This window comes from Colius striatus, chromosome 1 (genome assembly GCF_028858725.1).
Source record: "Colius striatus isolate bColStr4 chromosome 1, bColStr4.1.hap1, whole genome shotgun sequence".
Taxonomy (NCBI): domain Eukaryota; kingdom Metazoa; phylum Chordata; class Aves; order Coliiformes; family Coliidae; genus Colius; species Colius striatus.
The window spans coordinates 81,008,660-81,025,847 of NC_084759.1; the positions used below are offsets into that span (position 1 = coordinate 81,008,660).

Below are 17,188 nucleotides of genomic sequence, written 5' to 3' on the forward strand. Positions count from 1 at the left end.
ACCACTGGGGTGTCTTGGATGTGGGCCATGGAATCTGTAATATACCTGCTTACAGGTCACAAGTAAGAGAAGAGAATACCAGCAGTAATTAAAAAAAAATCCTCAGAGGTTATTAATGTTATTGCCTCTAATAACTTCTTGGATAGCTTCTGGATAACAAGGTAGCAGCAAACAGCAACAGCACTTAATGCTGGTTTACTTTTTTTTTTGTCTACCATAAATGGATCTATTTTCAATGGTGCAGACATTTTGTTTTCAGTACTCTAGATCTTTCTTATAAAGGCTTATTCATAGAATCATAGAATCATAGAATGGTAGGGATCTAAATGCAAAAAAAACCAGAAGAGGCACAAGTCAGGTAAATCTCCTTGGACAACTTACTAGCTTTTTGGTAAAATGAAGTACCTGACTCACAGGCAGAGAAGCTAGGACTTTTTCCAGGATTTGTGGCTGCTCAAAGTGAAAGTTGTATTTGTAATGGGTGATTTTGGGAAACCATGAGTATAGAAGGGAGATAATTTTGGTTCCTAAGTGAGGTTTTAAGGCGGCAAAGTAACTGAGCCACAGGATTCCCACAGCATCTCCCTGTTTGGGAGACCAGAGCAGCATCCTCTTGGGAGTCGTGCGCTGAAACAGGAGTGGGGCTTACGGCATGCTACCATTCCACATGTGGCACAGTATTCCCTCTGGGTTTATAGTGAACCTCTACTGTTTCCTGAAGAAGGATGATATGTTCATATCTGCAGATATTAAATTTCAAAATTACTATACGACTGTACCTTAGACTGGTAATTTCGCAGAAGGAGGATTCATGTCTTGGAAGGTATCCATGACATCTGATTTCTCATTTTCTGGCTAACAAAAAAAATTATACAAGTACAGGTTGAAACTATTAAGACAGTGAAGTATAGCCTAATGTTGCCATTTAGTACGGATTGCACTAAAGCCTAATGTTGCCTACATTGTACCAATCGGAGATCTTGCAGACTTCTGGTTTGAACACAGTTTAAACTCTTGTGCCTCATACTATGACACATGTTATCCCTTACAAACATAATACTGAGAGGCTAGAGGGGCAGGATAGAGTAAGGGGAAACATTACTCAAAAGATTAAGATTTATTATTAAAATTAGATTTGTGAGCAGAGGGTCTCACAGCCCCTTAAGATAATTTTTAGTTTTGTTCCGCTTTGTGTACAGTTTTGTTAGCTGACTTTTGGAGGAACTCACATGATGTGCTTATCTTTTCATATACAAACTCAGAGGATTTACAAATGCTGAAAATGGAAACAAACAGTATTGTCATTTAGGAAATGTACTCTATGTTAGGGCACAGAGCAACATTAAGAAACATTTATGTAAGCACAGCTGTTCGAATGCCATTTCCAGGAGAACTTCCATATTGCCAAAATGGATATTCATGAAAAAGATTGGGAAATTTCTTCTCAAGGAGTAAAGTGGAATTATTAGTAAATATTAGTAAATTTGCTGGATTTATTTATGTATATACAGCACTCTTATGAAACTGTTGTTTGGGAACATTTGTTTGAATTACTTGATTTATATTCTTTGGGAATTAGAACCTATACGTATTGATTAATTACAAAATCTTCATGGAGTCCGGTGGACATGCATATTAATTACATCCTCATTAATGCAAAATTAATTCACAAAGATTACATGTTCCATCAGAATGTCAGAAGAATTAATAGTGATGGGCTGATTATTTTCAACAGTCACTAGTCTAACTAGAGTGAGATGGACATCTTATTAACATTTATAAATATCTAAAGGGTGGGTGTCAGGAGGTTTGGGACATCCCTTTTTTCCATGGTAGCTGGCAACAGGACAAGGGGTAATGGGATGAAGCCGGAACACAAAAAGTTCCACTTAAACATAAGAAAAAACTATTTCACTGTGAGGGTGAGGGAGCCCTGGCACAGGCTGCCCAGAGGGGTTGTGGAGTCTCCTTCCTTGGAGGTCTTCAAGACCCGTCTGGACATGTTCCTATGCAACCTGATCTAGGTGAACCTGCTTCTGCAGGGGGGTTGGATTAGATGATCTCTAAAGGTCCCTTCCAACCCCTATCATTCTATGATTCTATGACATTGCCATCAAGAAAGAGGCTGATGGATATTAATTGTATCAAATATGAAACACATTTACAAGAATTTATTGATGTGTTGATCATCATTAAATGCCTCTTAAAAACCCAACAGAACAATGAACCTAGCAACCTTCTCCCCTCAAACCCAGAAAATAAAACAAGGGGTGGGGGAGACATAGCTTATCAAAACAGACGCAGTCTAGATGAAGGTATTAGCTTCACAGAGACAATTTTGAGGAATGAGCTCGTGGAGATGCGGTACTTTCTATTAAAAAAACTTAAATGGCTTGAAAATATGGAAACTATCTGAGGCTATGTAAGCCAACACAAGGCCTTACAAAAGAGACCAATGGCCTTGTTTAGTGGCATCCTGGACACTTCTACTTTCCAAAGAGGTAGGAATACACAACATGGCAGATGGCAGAACAGTCTGAGTTATGTCTAGTACTCTACGCTATTTCATATTCATGTGTGAATAAAGAGTTTTCCTTGATGAAAGTTTCTTGGAGTGATTGTTTTGAGATTTATGTACTCCAGCAAGATGATTCTGGTGACCTGATTATTTACAATGGGGAACTGAGGGGAAAAATAAATGGTTGATTAAGGAGGGAACACAAAATATGTGAAAGTGGAAATAAAATATGCTTTGGTAAAATTTTAGAGCTACATTATAAGAACCAGAAAAGCACGTTGATGTTTTATTTTACTTCAGACTCAAAGAAAAAAGCTCTATTTAGGCAAGGATAATTTTAAGCATATGGAGAAAGATTTTTGCAACCCTTTGATGTTAATTTGTTTTTGTCATGTATACATTTAGCAAACAATAGAGAAATCTGGACTGCAATTCCTTAGAAATAGGTGATTATAAAATGCATTTAAATAATGTTTGTAGTGTATTAGGATCTGACAACTTCCCCTCCAGTCCTCTGAAACTGAGCAATGTTTCAGCCACCCAGAAAAAAAAAGGAGATTTAACATCAGGAAGTTCCCAGTATTTTAAAAAATTATTTAGATACAGTGGCGAGAAAATTTTTCATTGCTTGTCTTTTTAGTTGTGAGGAATTGAAAATAATGTAGTTATACGGTGTATTGTCTTATTTTGGAATAATGGAAACAAGCTTTTATTTAAGAAACGGTAGTTTGTATCTCACTTCTTGTAAAAAGTCTAGTGAGGCTGAGGACGCCAGACTACACAGGTCAGACTGTGTACCAGACACCTGAACTAGCAAGAAGTACTGCAGAACAATTAGCGGAACTGCTGGTTTACAAAAAGAAATTTATGTTAGTTCATGTTTTAGGAAAGCCTCAAATATTGGTATCAATCATTAATAGAGGAAATGTTTTGTACTCTACACTGAAGTGGCACACCAGGAGAAATTCTCAGAACTGTGTTTCAAATTATGTATTTGAAGTTGGGTTACACTGATGTCAGAAGAGAGCTGTAAATAGGCTTCTGTGATCTCCACTGAGGTTTATCTCTGGTGTTTTCCAGGCAGGCAAAAACTTGCTCTACTCTTCTACTGAGGCTTCCACATGCAAAACAGCTCTGAAATGGAAGCTGGCAAGGTGCATTAGTGTGTGAGTTTGACCTGTATCAATAAGCTTACTAAGAGGGCTAAAGTTTTACTGAAACATTAAACACATCATACAACAGGAGGTGTCCACATCTTTTTCAGCAGTGCTCTGAAAGAACAGACTTAATTCTAAGAATAATCTTGGCTTGACTGTACTTGTCTTGTTCACAAGAAATACATACAACTTTGAAATACATCAGTTTATTCCTTCCTTTTAGAACACACATATGAATACACAAATCTATTCTTCACTCTCCCCTTTACATCCCCAGTTATAGGGATCAGGTTCCAACTGATGAGAATAAAAAAATGTATATCAGATTTTCTTCTTTGATGATCTCATAACTTCGATTGTTAGTGTTGCAGTCTGTTAAACTCATATTACCATGAAGCAGGACAGCGAAGTTACCATTGGCCAAGTGATCACAACAATCTTCTGTGTAATTTTAGAGCTGTGGCCATTGCTTTTATTTTGAGGTAGAACATTGTGCCCCTTGTAGTCCTTCATCTGTAAAACTTCCCACTGGCAGCTCTCCTTCACTTAACTTTGGGCTCTGAAAAAAGGAACTGGAAACCAGATACTCTAAATGAACGTCAGCTGACCCTAAACCATTTGGAAATAATCACTCTTGGAACATGTAAGCTTGCATTATTGTAATTACAACTGTACGTTTGCCTATCTGTGATTTCCGTAGCAGCAGCATGGTTCTAAAGGTTTTTTGTGTGCCCTTTGGCATCCTGGACAAATCGTTGCTCCATGAACGTTACTTCTTAAATGCAATGCACTTGGAGTTTGAAGAAAAGGCAGTGCCTTCATGACACAGTTGGAGTCCTTAGTATCAGTGACAAAAGTGCAGTTGGTTGCTTGAGTGTTAGGGATTATGGTTGCTTTTCAGAAACTCTTTTTCCATAGCTCTTTCATGTGAAAAAACCCAGATGATTTAAGAGTTAGACATTCTTATTGAAGACTAGGTTAATCTTAATGATCTTGTGACTCAGTGAATGATGTTCTACACACAAGTGTTGTGTGTTTGGTTTGATTGCTAAACTTAAACCAAGGTTTGAGTAGGTTTTTTTTCTACTTTCAAGATGAAATCCTTCACAGTACATCCTTAAAATGCCCTGCTGCTGGCATCAGAAGATCTTCTGCAAATGAAAAAAAAAAGGTTTGCTTCTTCACAGAGGTAGCACATTATAGTGAAGCTACATTCTAGAGCAGCTCTCATAATTATTCTCATTAGTTTAGAAACCTGATGACTATAACTGTAGAGCAGAATAGAGGGGAAGGTGAAGAACAGAGTCTTTATTGCTCAAGAACTGAAAGAGAAATCCACCTTCTCTATCATCCGGTATTTCTAAAGAAACTCCCTTTCCACAGTCAGAATTCCTGCATCTTGACATTAAAGGGACTGAGGGCTATTCACCATCTGCAAAGAATCAAGCTCTTTGAGTGTTCGGATCAAGCTCAGCAAGCTTTATGCTCATAAAGGAGCGCTGTTCCAATCAGTAGGACTCTGACACGAGTTAGATAAGGAGGAGTTAATCCTTTGTGGCTCACTTTCTTTATCTCCAACAATGGATAATGGCTGTATCTCCTTGGTCCCACATTTCTAAGAGTGCTTTGAGATCCTTACCCTAGGTATATGGAGTGCAATGCCAGGAGTAACCATTAGATTATCTCCTATGACCTTTCATATATCACAGGCAATTACATTACCAACATAATGTATCTCAATAACTTGCACTGGGATAAAATATAATTCACATTGGGCTAAAGCTTATCTTCCAAAAAAAGCATCAAGTCTTGAAGATGTTAAGGGGCAGAGAAGCCACTATCTCCTTTGGTTGCTTGGCTCTAGTGGTTAATCACCATTACTGAAGAATTTGTCCTCGTCTTCCAACTATTGGCTTTCTTTGTGTTTTTTTTCAACAGATTAAAGGCCTCTTTGGTACCAAGCCAAAGTGCCAAATGGCTTCTAATGGTGAAGTACTTTCATACTGTAATCCCATCACCCGTGCACCATCTCTTGTAAGACAAATCATGATCCCTCACTGCATGACTTTTTCACCCCTTTCTATTTCTCAACCTGCTGCACCCAAAGAAAAACTTGAATGGTTGTGATGTTTTTCTGCACCCTGCCCAGCTTACCAACGTTTTCCAAATATAGCCAGCTGAAAGGCAGGCAGTGTTCCACTCTGTCTCACTAGCCTATGTACAACAGTAAGATCATCTCCACAGTTCAATACTTTTATGTTTTTGCGGTTCAAGACTCTTCATTGTTCTAGCATTGCTCCAGGACTTCATACCGAGTTACTTGTCTGCTTCTAGTTTTTCACTGGTCTGGGGATACAACTTACCAGGAAATGGGATGTTCCCTTGGGGTTCTTGTGTAACTTTTTTTCTTGCTTAAAGTCTATTTCCACTGGGATATTTTCACATGCAGTTGTTTTTCTTCAAGACACAAAGCATTATATTTCAAATCACTATGAGATATTGCTGTGCAAACACTTAAGTTTGCATTTTCCACATACAACAAATTTTTGTAAAAGGATAAGGACAAAAATTTATGGAAAAAAAAAATATACTTCTGTCTTTACTAGCACAATGTTTTCTCCATATCTAGGGTTGGAAAGTTAGAGGAAAATTACATTTTTCTCTCTAGAGTAAGAAATAAGCTTAGTTTATCTCATAGTGTCTCTCAGGGATGCAACTCAACTGTATATGTAGAAAACTGTCTGATAGCATACAGAACATATACAATCTGCAGATTAGGACACTGATAAATCATTTGATTATTCCTCATCTCGATAAATGGTATACATATTTCTTCTCCCTGCAAATCTGGCTGTGCAGTCCAGTTTTACATGTGCTCCAAGTCAGAAGAGAGAAAGGTACAGGATTTCTCAGTGCTGTAAATAAAATATCGTGGTTAAAAACCAAAGTGAAGCTGTGTAAGGCAATAGATTGGAAAATCAACACAGACTAGAAATGGAAAGTAAGATTAAAGGTAACACTTAGCCACAAGACTATCTTTAGCAGTTTCAGAATAGCATGCAGTTAAATAAACACACACATACACACAAACAAAGCTTACTTGGTAAAGTGCTTTGCTCTCACTTTTAACAGCAGATGATTGCTATTTACTATAGGGTAGTGAACCACAGGAAGTTGGCTGTTTTTAGCCTTCTTGTGCTGGAAAAGAACTGTCTGAAGGCAACTCAATATAAACTAACTTCCTTCCCTTCCCAACCCCAGCTCCCTACCTCCCCCAGCTGTGGCTATTTTTTTTCCCCTTGACTGTCTATCTGAGCATCTACAATTCAGACAACTGACTATCATTCCCAGCTATGAAGTATTTTTTGTTGGTGATGCTGTCTTTGCATTTTGTACATGAGCCAGGGAAAGAGTGATGCAAACCCACCTGACCTAGGCCAGAAGTAGAAGAACTTTGATTTGCAATGAGAACTTCCTTGCCTTCAGCCCCTTGGTAGAAGAAAATGAATGATGAAGTAATTTGCAGCCTCACAAAGTTTAGGATACCATTAACACCTTTAGTCAGTTTCTGGCTGTGCAAGTGGTAGTTGTTTAATGAGATGAGTTATGGTATTTCAGCACTGCAGAGCAAAATTACCAATAGGTTTTGACACTTGCCATAACTAAGTTTTCTATGAAGGGCAACATAAATCTTGCATCTGAGCACCCTGTGCATACAGAAACATGGACAATGAGGTGCTGAGGTCAATAGCACAGGCCAAGATTCCCTTTATCCTGAAGAAAAATACTTTGGAATTAATTTGAAAGGGAAGGAAGTAAAAGACGTGACCGAAGAAGTGCTGCTTTGCTAGAACAGCCACTCAAGCATGTACTTTATATTTGGCTAGGGAAATGACTTCAGGCTTTATATTGAAAGTGGCTTAAGCTATGCTGATTCACTTTGTTTCTGGTGGTTTTTTGGCTATCGTATTCTGCTTTGTATTTGTGGCAGGCTAGTGTTGTAAGCCAGTAGGAGCAATAAGTTGTTAAGTTGCGGTTGCTCTTAGTAATGATTCTGTGCATTTTCAGAGGGCTCTAAACCAGCTCAGATTGTGGTTGTTTGTTGTGGTTTGTTGTGGTTTTTTTATTGTATTGTTTTTTAAAAATCTTTGTTGTTCCCTTTCTAGCACTGTAGCATTTAACTGAGAACAAACAAATGAACAATTATTTCAAGGTGTAATTCTAATATTGGTGGAGTGTTGTGTGTTTCCTAGTCTGGTCAAAGCCATTTATTCTTAAAAATTCTTATTTAAAGATTAAGCTAAAAGATGCTGATTGATAAAGTGATGGATAAAATTTCTTTCAAAATCAATGAATCTGTTAAAGGAGATTTTTTTTTTTGTCTATTGAAATTGTTTATAGATTCAAGTTGAATTTGGTTAATTTTTGGAGTCCTGAAATGAAAGATTGATTTAGGGAATTGGAGACATTAATTTTGAAAAAAGAAAACTGAGTTTAAAAAAAAAAAGGCAAGCTGCAAGAAGAATAATCTCAATCATAGTATCATAGAATGTTAAGATTGGAAGGGATTTAGTACAAGCTCCCTGCAGAAGCAGGTTCACCTAGATCAGGTCACATAGGAATAGGAACATGTCCAGGCGGGTCTTGAAGACCTCCAAGGAAGGAGACTCCACACCCCCTCTGGGCAGCCTGTGCCAGGGCTCCCTCACTCTCACAGTGAAATATTTTCTTACGTTTAAATAGAACTTTTTATGTTCCAGCTTCATCCCATTACCCCTTGTCCTGTTGCTAGATACAATAGAAAAAAGGGATGCTCCAACCTCCTGACACTCACCCTTTAGAATTTGTAAATATTAATGAGATCCCCCCTCAGTCTCCTCTTCTCCAGACAAAACAGCCCCAGTTCTCGCAGCCTTTCCTCATATGAAAGATCAGTGCTGAGTGAACTACCTTCGTCAGAATGCTGGTAACCCTGATCTCTCTCACTTGGCCACAGTTTTAATTTGCGCTCCTGGACTTAGGAAAAGCTTCTTAGATGGAACTTCTCCATGGATTTGTATGAATACACACACAGTCCTGAAGTGAGGGGTGAGACCAGGTGCTTGTAAAGGCAGAGTAGGGAACTAAACATCAGGTCTGTGGTATCTCATGAGGCTGGACTATAACTGAACTGTGCTGCTATCTTCCTATCCCTTGGAAGATGTTATAGGATTTGCTTTTTATTCTAGTGTCCAAACAAAAAATGTATGAAGTCATTACAATTTTTCAATGCAAAAAGCCAGTCCTCCCAACTAACTATGGTTAAGAATTGATTTTTTCAGAGAAGCTGGATTTGCTCTCTGTGGGTCAGCGTCTGGCATTTCCCATACTGTAGATGAGCCCTTGAAATACCACATCACACATCAAGAGAATGTCTTTCCATGCTGTTTGAGAGTACAGGATAGCCCTGGGGCAAGGCTTGTTCAACTTGCCGAAGTCTTTAGAGAACAGAGACTGAGCTGCAACCCTTCTAAACACTGTACTGCAGAGCTCACTGTGCACCAATCCACCAAGTTAGACATGCTCAGTGTAGCAGTGGGGCTGTCACAGCCTGCTACTGTGAGCAGGCTACTCACAGTACCTGACATTGCTAATGGAAGGATACCTTGATGTAACTACATTGATTTAATTCACAGTAGTGTCTTTCTTTCCAAGAGTACAGCAAAGTGTAGATAGACTAACTGATTTTCCATATTTTTGGTTAGTATCCATTGTTTCTTGTGTTTTCTTGCTCTTCTTTAAGAAATATTTAAATATTCTACACATATAAAATCATATGTATTTGTGAGCTAAATAAACAAATTTCTATACTTTGTATTTGGATTTTATGGTAGCTAATGAAGAAATCAAGTACATGTGGCCAGTGCTCTAGGTTTGAGCTTCTAAAGCTTTACATACTTTATTTCAGTGTCCACAGGATTCAACCAACTCATTAAGGCTTTCAGATTTGATCACTGGAAACGATGACATAAGGACCAAGAATTTTCTTAATAACTGAATGCTGGGCAAATTGACAGCATCTACCCCGCCTCATTCTTTGCAAAAGTGCCAGGAGTGTAACAGCTTTGGTCTGATGCACAATGAGATGGTTTGATGGGAAAACGCCAGGTCTGATTTTTGCAGATTTTTTTGCAGGTGTATTGCTAGATTTGATTTTATTTATTGGATCTCATTCTCTGTGTCTCTTTTGAGCTTTAGCTAAGCTCTGGACGTTGAATTTTATTAGGTTCAAAATTTCATGGCTGTGCAGCTCACTGGTAAGGAACAGAAGTTATTACAGTGGCTTTAATAGAAGTGTATTTTTTCATCCTCAGTTTTATGGAGGTTTCATTTATAGTTTCTTTTAAAATGCTATTCTTAAAACATGAACTGGTCCGATTATTCTGCTAAGAACTGTGCACACTGAAGATATGTGTCAATGATTACCATTATATCATATTTAACAAGAAAGAGGAATATTAACAATTTGAAGATTTGAAACCAAAGCTATTGAGGATCTTGTCCAGCATTTTTTGGGGTGGAAAATGATATTCAGGACTCTGGTGAGCTGCTGGAAGTGACAGGGGCTGTAGAGCAAGCAGCTGCTGCCTTTTTGCAGGACGGTGATGCTTTTGGATGGCATCACCACCATCTCTTCTGTGCTCTGTATCACTCCAGCTAGTACTGGGAGAAAAGAATAGTGTTGCAATGATGTCAGATTAAATTCCATGTGGCAGTGGGTTGGTTTTGCCATGGCTGGTGTTTTGAAGTCCTTTGCTTTGGCAGGCCACTGGGATTCTTGCCTTGTACTTCATTCACCCTTTTGTGTGAGACATGCTTCTTAGCACAGGCACAGCACCACATAGGGTCAACCTGTACTATGCTTTTGCTCACCTGAAACCCAGAACACTGAGAAGTGTGGTATAGAAGATGAACTCTTGATTTTTATCAAGGCTTTTAGCTCTGCCTGAGCATATACAACAAGAGAGACTTGGGATGGTTTCAGCAAAGCCCTTCTCTCCAGCGGTCTCAGTAGCGATAAAGTAACACTGTACAGGGCATGTTTGGGTCTTGCAAAACTGGATTAGGTCTGATAAGGTTTACTAGCCCTGTTTTGTCCTATGAGTAAGTACTAACCTGCTTCTCTTGGCTATGGAAATGCTCATAGAATCATAGAATGGTAGGGGTTGGAAGGGACCTCATGCTGTGCTTTACCTGAGCTTCTCACTGAAACTAAGCTGCTGCTGTATTTAGCCATAGTATCTGTATCTGTGGATGCATCATAGCTGTTTTACAACTTAGATAAAATGGCTTGAGGCAGCTGGGAGCAGTCAGACACACTTTTCATGCTGTTTCACTTCCATAATATAATGTAAGAAATGTGAGAAATGTAGAAAGATGGCAGCTTGGGAAAGCTAACTGGCTTTCATGCACCTACAGTATGAAGGATCTATTTAGTGCAGCTTTTCACATAGTACTTGAACATTTAATCTTCTATGTCATTTACAAGACTGAAGCTGTGTGCGTTTTGACAGACAACGGAGCAGTTCTGTGCTGCTTTTCCTTCAGCAGCTGAAGAGCTGGAAAAAGTGAATGCCAGTAGTCTTGCTCCTGAGATCCTGTCATCTTGTCTGTAAGACCCCAATTTCATAGCATACCTGCACCAGGGACTGTGACTTGAAGGAATTCCTGACTCCCTGCCCAGTGCACTGGTTCTCACCTTTGCCCCGCAATTCTCTGTTCCCTCAATTTGCTGAGGGTGGCTGTTTGTGAGTATTGGTACTGAGCAGTATCTGTCAACTGTCTTTAAACCAGTCCTCTTAAAAACAGAAAAATAAAAAATCCTTCTCTGTTTGGGATCAAAAAAGTGCAATTATGTCTGTGTTACTGCTTAAGAAAATACAAGTAGAACTTCATCCTTAAATAAACAAATGTTATAATTAAAGCAACTGCTGAGACAAGTGAACAGGTAGTTCTTAAGTTTTCCAATATAGTAAAAAAATTCTCTTTTCAGCATTGCTTGAGAAACCCATCAGCAAAAGAAGAGACAGTGAAGCTGTACAGAAGGCAAAGATCCTTTATGCATCCTGCATGAATGAAAGTAAGTGACCTGATTTGAGAAGAACATATATGCTACTTGTATTTATAAAAGCAGGGGGGGTTTGTCTCTGCTGAGCTTTGTGAAGCCTTGTGTGGATTTTGCTGATTTGGATTCGATTGAATGTGGAAGGTCTACACATTTCTGAAGTTGGCTATCGAGACTGAGGTGCAGCAAGGCATAAGATGTTGGTTTTACTGGGACCTCTGTTGTCAGGAAACTGTGAAATCTGTGCAAAAGGATTCAAAGAATCATGCCCTGGGGTTGTGAGGACAGTGCCTGGTAAACAGGTGGAGCTGTCTGAGGAAATTTCTCATACTGATATGTTCAAAAGCCTGTTGCTCAGTACCTTTTATCATTCTTTAAGTCCATTTAATCCAAACTCTTCCACAGGGCTGGGTGTAGACAATCCTGGACTCTAGTTTTGAGTTATCTGCAGGTCACGCAAGTTTGAATGGGGAGCCATATACCCACATTTGCTAAGTGCTTTTTCTGAACTTATTGCTGTAAGGTGATGTACAGTAGGTTGGGACACATCACTATCTTTCTATAGCTGCATTAGTGAAAGATAAGTTGGGAGGGAGTGGACTTTGTCCTTATTACTCTTCTAGGCTTTATTTCCTTCAGTTTTCCTCCAGCACAGCCTAAGATTGACTATCAGCATTTGATACAGCCTGCCCTGAAGCCTCAATGCAGAGATGCTGAACTCTCTAGCTTTAATTATGTACAATAACCCCACTTAGAAACAGTGAAGTTACTATGTTAGTTCCTAAGCAAGGAATGCTTTTTAAAATTTACCTAGTTCCAGCCCTGACCTTTTTTGGAAGGGACCAAGTTGCCTCTCTTATTCTTGGTGCAGATAAACTGGGTTGGACTCACACTTTTCTGTGCTCACAGGCAGAGCAGAGGCTTTGGGTTTCAGCTATTGTGATATCTCTTGCCTAGAAATCAATCAACACTGATAAATCTTTCTGTCTCATGTGGCTGCAGCTGGATTTGAATTGTCTGAAATGTAATTGTTGTCACACTTTGACATTTCAGATAAAATTGAAAAAGCCGATGTGAAACCCCTGCTAAGTTTACTGAGGCATTCCCCTTTCCGGTGGCCTGTGCTGGAATCCAACATTGGATCTGAAGGGCTATGGTCAGAAAGGAGATTTAACTTGGTCCAGGCCTTGGCAACCCTCCGTGGTCAATACAGTAACTCTGTCTTCATCCGTTTATACGTGGCTGCTGATGACAAAATCTCCAATAGGTATATCCTGAAGGTAAAACATAGTGTATCTAATAGGTTACTTTACATGGCATTCTGTGGTCTCCTTTTTGAAGAAAAAAATAACATTTTACACTCCAAATGATTACACTTGATGATAGTTGCTATTACCTACTGACTTAGAGATGTATGTAGATGTTGACTCATGGGAATGTAGAAGCCACTAGGAATCATATGTTACTGAAAAATGTTTCTGTATAGGATATTTTCTTCTTTAAATATGAAAAAAAGAGGTAAAATATGTTCCCAATGGACCAATGGCTTGGATCTGTGTGCATGAAAATGACAGGTGGATATTTAGTTCTCAGGGTATTCTAGGTGCTTCTTATGACTCATCGGTTGCATGAAGAATGTTTTCTGTCTGTGAAGATAAAGAATAATGCATCAGAAGCAGGTATCTTGAAGTTGAGCTGGTTTTTTTTTGAGATAGAAACACATTATCTTGGGCTTATACAACACTTTACAACACAGACGTATCCCAAACATTTCCAAACATGAAATGCAGAATTTACCTTTTCAGTGAAATGCTATTGCTTTTGGACCAAAACATTGCCAGCTTGTTAACAGTGCAAGGCATTACACAACAGTTTAGATTAGCGAGAAAAAGGTCCAAGACATTGCCTCACTGTAGTCTGACAAAACTCCAGAGAGAATTGTATTACTGTGGGATGTCTCCATGGCACAACTCAGTGCCTGTACCAAATGCATTGCTGTTTAAGATATAGAGATGAGTAGCCAAACTAAACCAGCCCTCCACTCCTAGAAAAAAATAGTTTATGAAGGCAAGAGAGAAGAGAGAAAGAGGAAAGTTATAATACCATTCATTACAGTAAAATAGGATCTATGATCCTTATGTTGCTAACCTCTTGGGCTAGTTACAGGAATGTAGCCAAGAATAAGTTTTATTTGGAGATCAAACAACAGTTAGGTGTGGTGGTATGGGTGTCAATTCTGAGTCAGTTCTTTAAAATGTCTTTTAATTGAGATATTTAACTGGCATAAAATTGAAGGGTAACTTTTCCCCATCTTGGACATTTTCCTGAGTAGTCAAGTCAACGGAAGATTAACAGTTCACTGTATCAAGGATGTCATTCTGTTAAGATGCTATTCAGATCCTGTCAGGATTGCTTTGGCTTCAGATTTGTTTAAAAGAACTGGAATAGTAGAATCAGGAGAGATATTTCTGTTTCTCCTCTCATAATATTTCAGTTCAATTCACCTGTCAGTGAAGGGCTGGGTAGTTTTGTCCTTCTTAACTAGCAGTATCTTCACTCAGTAAGTTTAGGGGCATCTAAAAATTAGATATCTAAATGACTGAAGCACTACAGACCATGAATCACATTATTCCATAACAGGTATTCTGATATTCAGGAAACATACCATAACAGGTATTCTGTTGCTGGTAATTTGATTAAGAACTTGATCGGCAGAATGCATCGACCAGTATTCTACTTTGTCTATGTTTTAACAAATTCCTAGCAGTACAGATATACAACAGAATGTTTCAGTCTGTTGGTGAAAATGGATCCATTGCAAAATTCTTTCAGTTCAGCATTGCAAAATAATGAATGGGTAGGAAAAAAAGTAGAAACCCAAAAAAAACTTTGTTCAGCATTCAATACGATCTCTTTTTTTTTTTCTTGAGGGCTGAAAAGTTGGTTAACTTTTTGTTTATTTCTCATATTTGTTCTCTCTCGCTTTCAATGGGTTGTCAAATCTCACTCTTAAGCCAAGAAAACTTGGATGAACACTTAACGCAACGATCATATAATTGAAATAGACCACATCATCTGAACTTAACTATTACCAGAACTCACATATGCAAAGCATAGGAGTATATTCTTTTTGCTTCAGTATGTTGAAAAAATAAATTGATACTTTTTCTTCAAATAATCTGAGTTGCATTGAGCATCACAGATACTCTCCTTTTAGTGGATGATTTGTTTTATTTCTTGAAGGTATATTTTAAAGGTTGAGAATGTCAGCCACTAGAGGAAAAGATGCTATTTATTCATTTTACATTCCAAGTTGTATTTATTTAGGTAATTTTTATAAATATATAAAATGTGAAATATAAATGATGTAGGATTTAAATTAAAAATACTTATGAGAAACTATGTGAATAAATGCAAACTTTATAAAAACAATAATCTTAGAATACTAAAACTGTTGTTTCTGCTCCAATTTTTATCTTATTCAGAGTTTGGAAGCTGGTTGAACTATGTTTTAGACTTCCATATCCCAAACTAACCTGACCACGTTGAAATCTTTTGGGAAATCTCAGTTTCCTGTAATAATTTTAAAATGTATGATGTGCCGTGAGGTTTTCCTGGTTAGGAATTTGAGACTGTATGTAAATACTCCCACATAGTCATTTCACTCAAAAGACTAAATACAGATCTCAATGGACATCTAAACCAGGACTGGTTTAGAAATTATCTTGTGGACATTACTCCAATATTATTGTGGTGGTTTAGGTCCATCAGGGAACAAAAGACCATGATTAGCCTCAAGTACCAAAGACCTGAGGATTGCCAAAGGGCAGGGAGAGCTTAATTGTCACTTAAGGTCCAGGACAAAACTGAACAGGCTACTTGGCTTGGGGCATATAACAGAAAATAATTTAATACAACATCAACTAAAGCATAACCATAAAACCCCAAAATGTAACAAAGATAACACAGCATAGAGTGGTACAATGATGAAGAGTCCCACCAGCCCTTTAAGACAGACCTCCCCTCTTCCTGGGCTCAGAGTCCTGATCTGGTGTTTTTATCTCCTCTCTCCTTGAACACCCCGGGGGCGGGGGGGCAGAGAGTGAGGATTTCAGTCAGTCTATTCCCGATAGCTTCTGCTGTTTGTCTCTCCTCAAGGCAGGTGGGCTCCGCACCAGTCTTCCCTGCAAGTCCATGGGGTACCTCACACACACGGCAGCCCTGCACGGGCTGCTCCAACATGTGTTTATCCCAAAGGCTGCAGCTCCTCTCTGCCTCTCATGTGGGGCTGCTCTGTGGTGCACAGGCTCTCCATCATGGCCTGTGCCGTGGCTGCCTCCTCACACAGTCCCTTGCCCATCTGGGTGCACTCATGGAGCTGCTCCTTGCTAAACCATGACAATTATGGTGACTATTTAGATAAAAAATAGAAGTAGAACTCAACAACCTACCTGAGCCTACCAGACATCTTTAGCTAACATACTAGAGGCAGATCAATTTCTTGTGTATATATGCAATTATTTCTGAGGCTGATATCCAGCTGTTTCAGTACATCTGTTAAAAAAGCTAAATGCAGCACTCAGTGCTGGTCTACAAGGGAAGCTCAAAAGTGTAACCTCAATTTCAGTCAAAGGAGGCTAACGATGCTTTTGAAATGCAAGGCAGCTAACGTGCTCCAGAACATAATGGGCATTTGGTCCATACACTAGACTAGTGTTCATCTCAGGCTGACTCTTGTGCCCCTGAAATATATATATATAGGATTAATGATTATCAGCACCAAGTGTTTGATGCTATAGACTCAGTCCTTACTGCGTTACCTGCTCTCCAAGGAAGCTGTTAACACAGAAAACAAGTAGATGTAGTAGGGGGCTCAGATATTGCAGGAGGCATCTGAGGCTCCCCAGATCACAGTAAGGTGATTTAGGTAATATCTGTCAGCACATTATAGCATTTTTCTGTTGTTTTGAAATCCTGTGGAACTCCAACTGGTGCAATGTTGTCCTGGTTGGAGTTGGGATAGTTTGTTCTGTTTCCTCTTCCTAGTAGCTGCTATGGGGCTGTCTTAAGTTTATGCTGAACTGAATGTTGCCAACATAGGGATGTTTTAGATATTGTTGACCAGTGCTTGTGTGGACTAAAGGTCTTTTGTGCTTCTCACCCTGCCTTTGCTAGTGAGTGGGCTGGGTAGACACAAGAAGCTATGAGAGAATGTGGCCAGGACAGCTGAACTGAACTAGCCAAAGGGCTATTTTATACCACAGGATGTCATAGCCAGTATATAAACTAGGGGGGATTGATGTGGAAGGGGAGATCACTGCTTGGGTATTGATCAGTGGGTGGTAAGCAATTGTGTTGTTTATCACTTGGTTTTGGAGTTTGAGGGAGGGAGGGAGGGGTGTTTTTGAG

General features: G+C 38.9%; 1 protein-coding gene across 1 annotated transcript in view; it reads left to right on the forward strand.

The window, feature by feature from the left end:
- The window catches only part of PHEX (phosphate regulating endopeptidase X-linked), a 105,623-nt gene that overhangs the window by 11,592 nt on the left and 76,843 nt on the right, over window positions 1-17,188 (forward strand). The window contains exons 4-5 of the mRNA XM_061988589.1: window positions 11,708-11,794; window positions 12,833-13,059. Of these exons, the coding sequence (XP_061844573.1) occupies window positions 11,708-11,794; window positions 12,833-13,059 (314 nt within the window). The remainder of the gene's footprint in view (window positions 1-11,707; window positions 11,795-12,832; window positions 13,060-17,188) is intronic.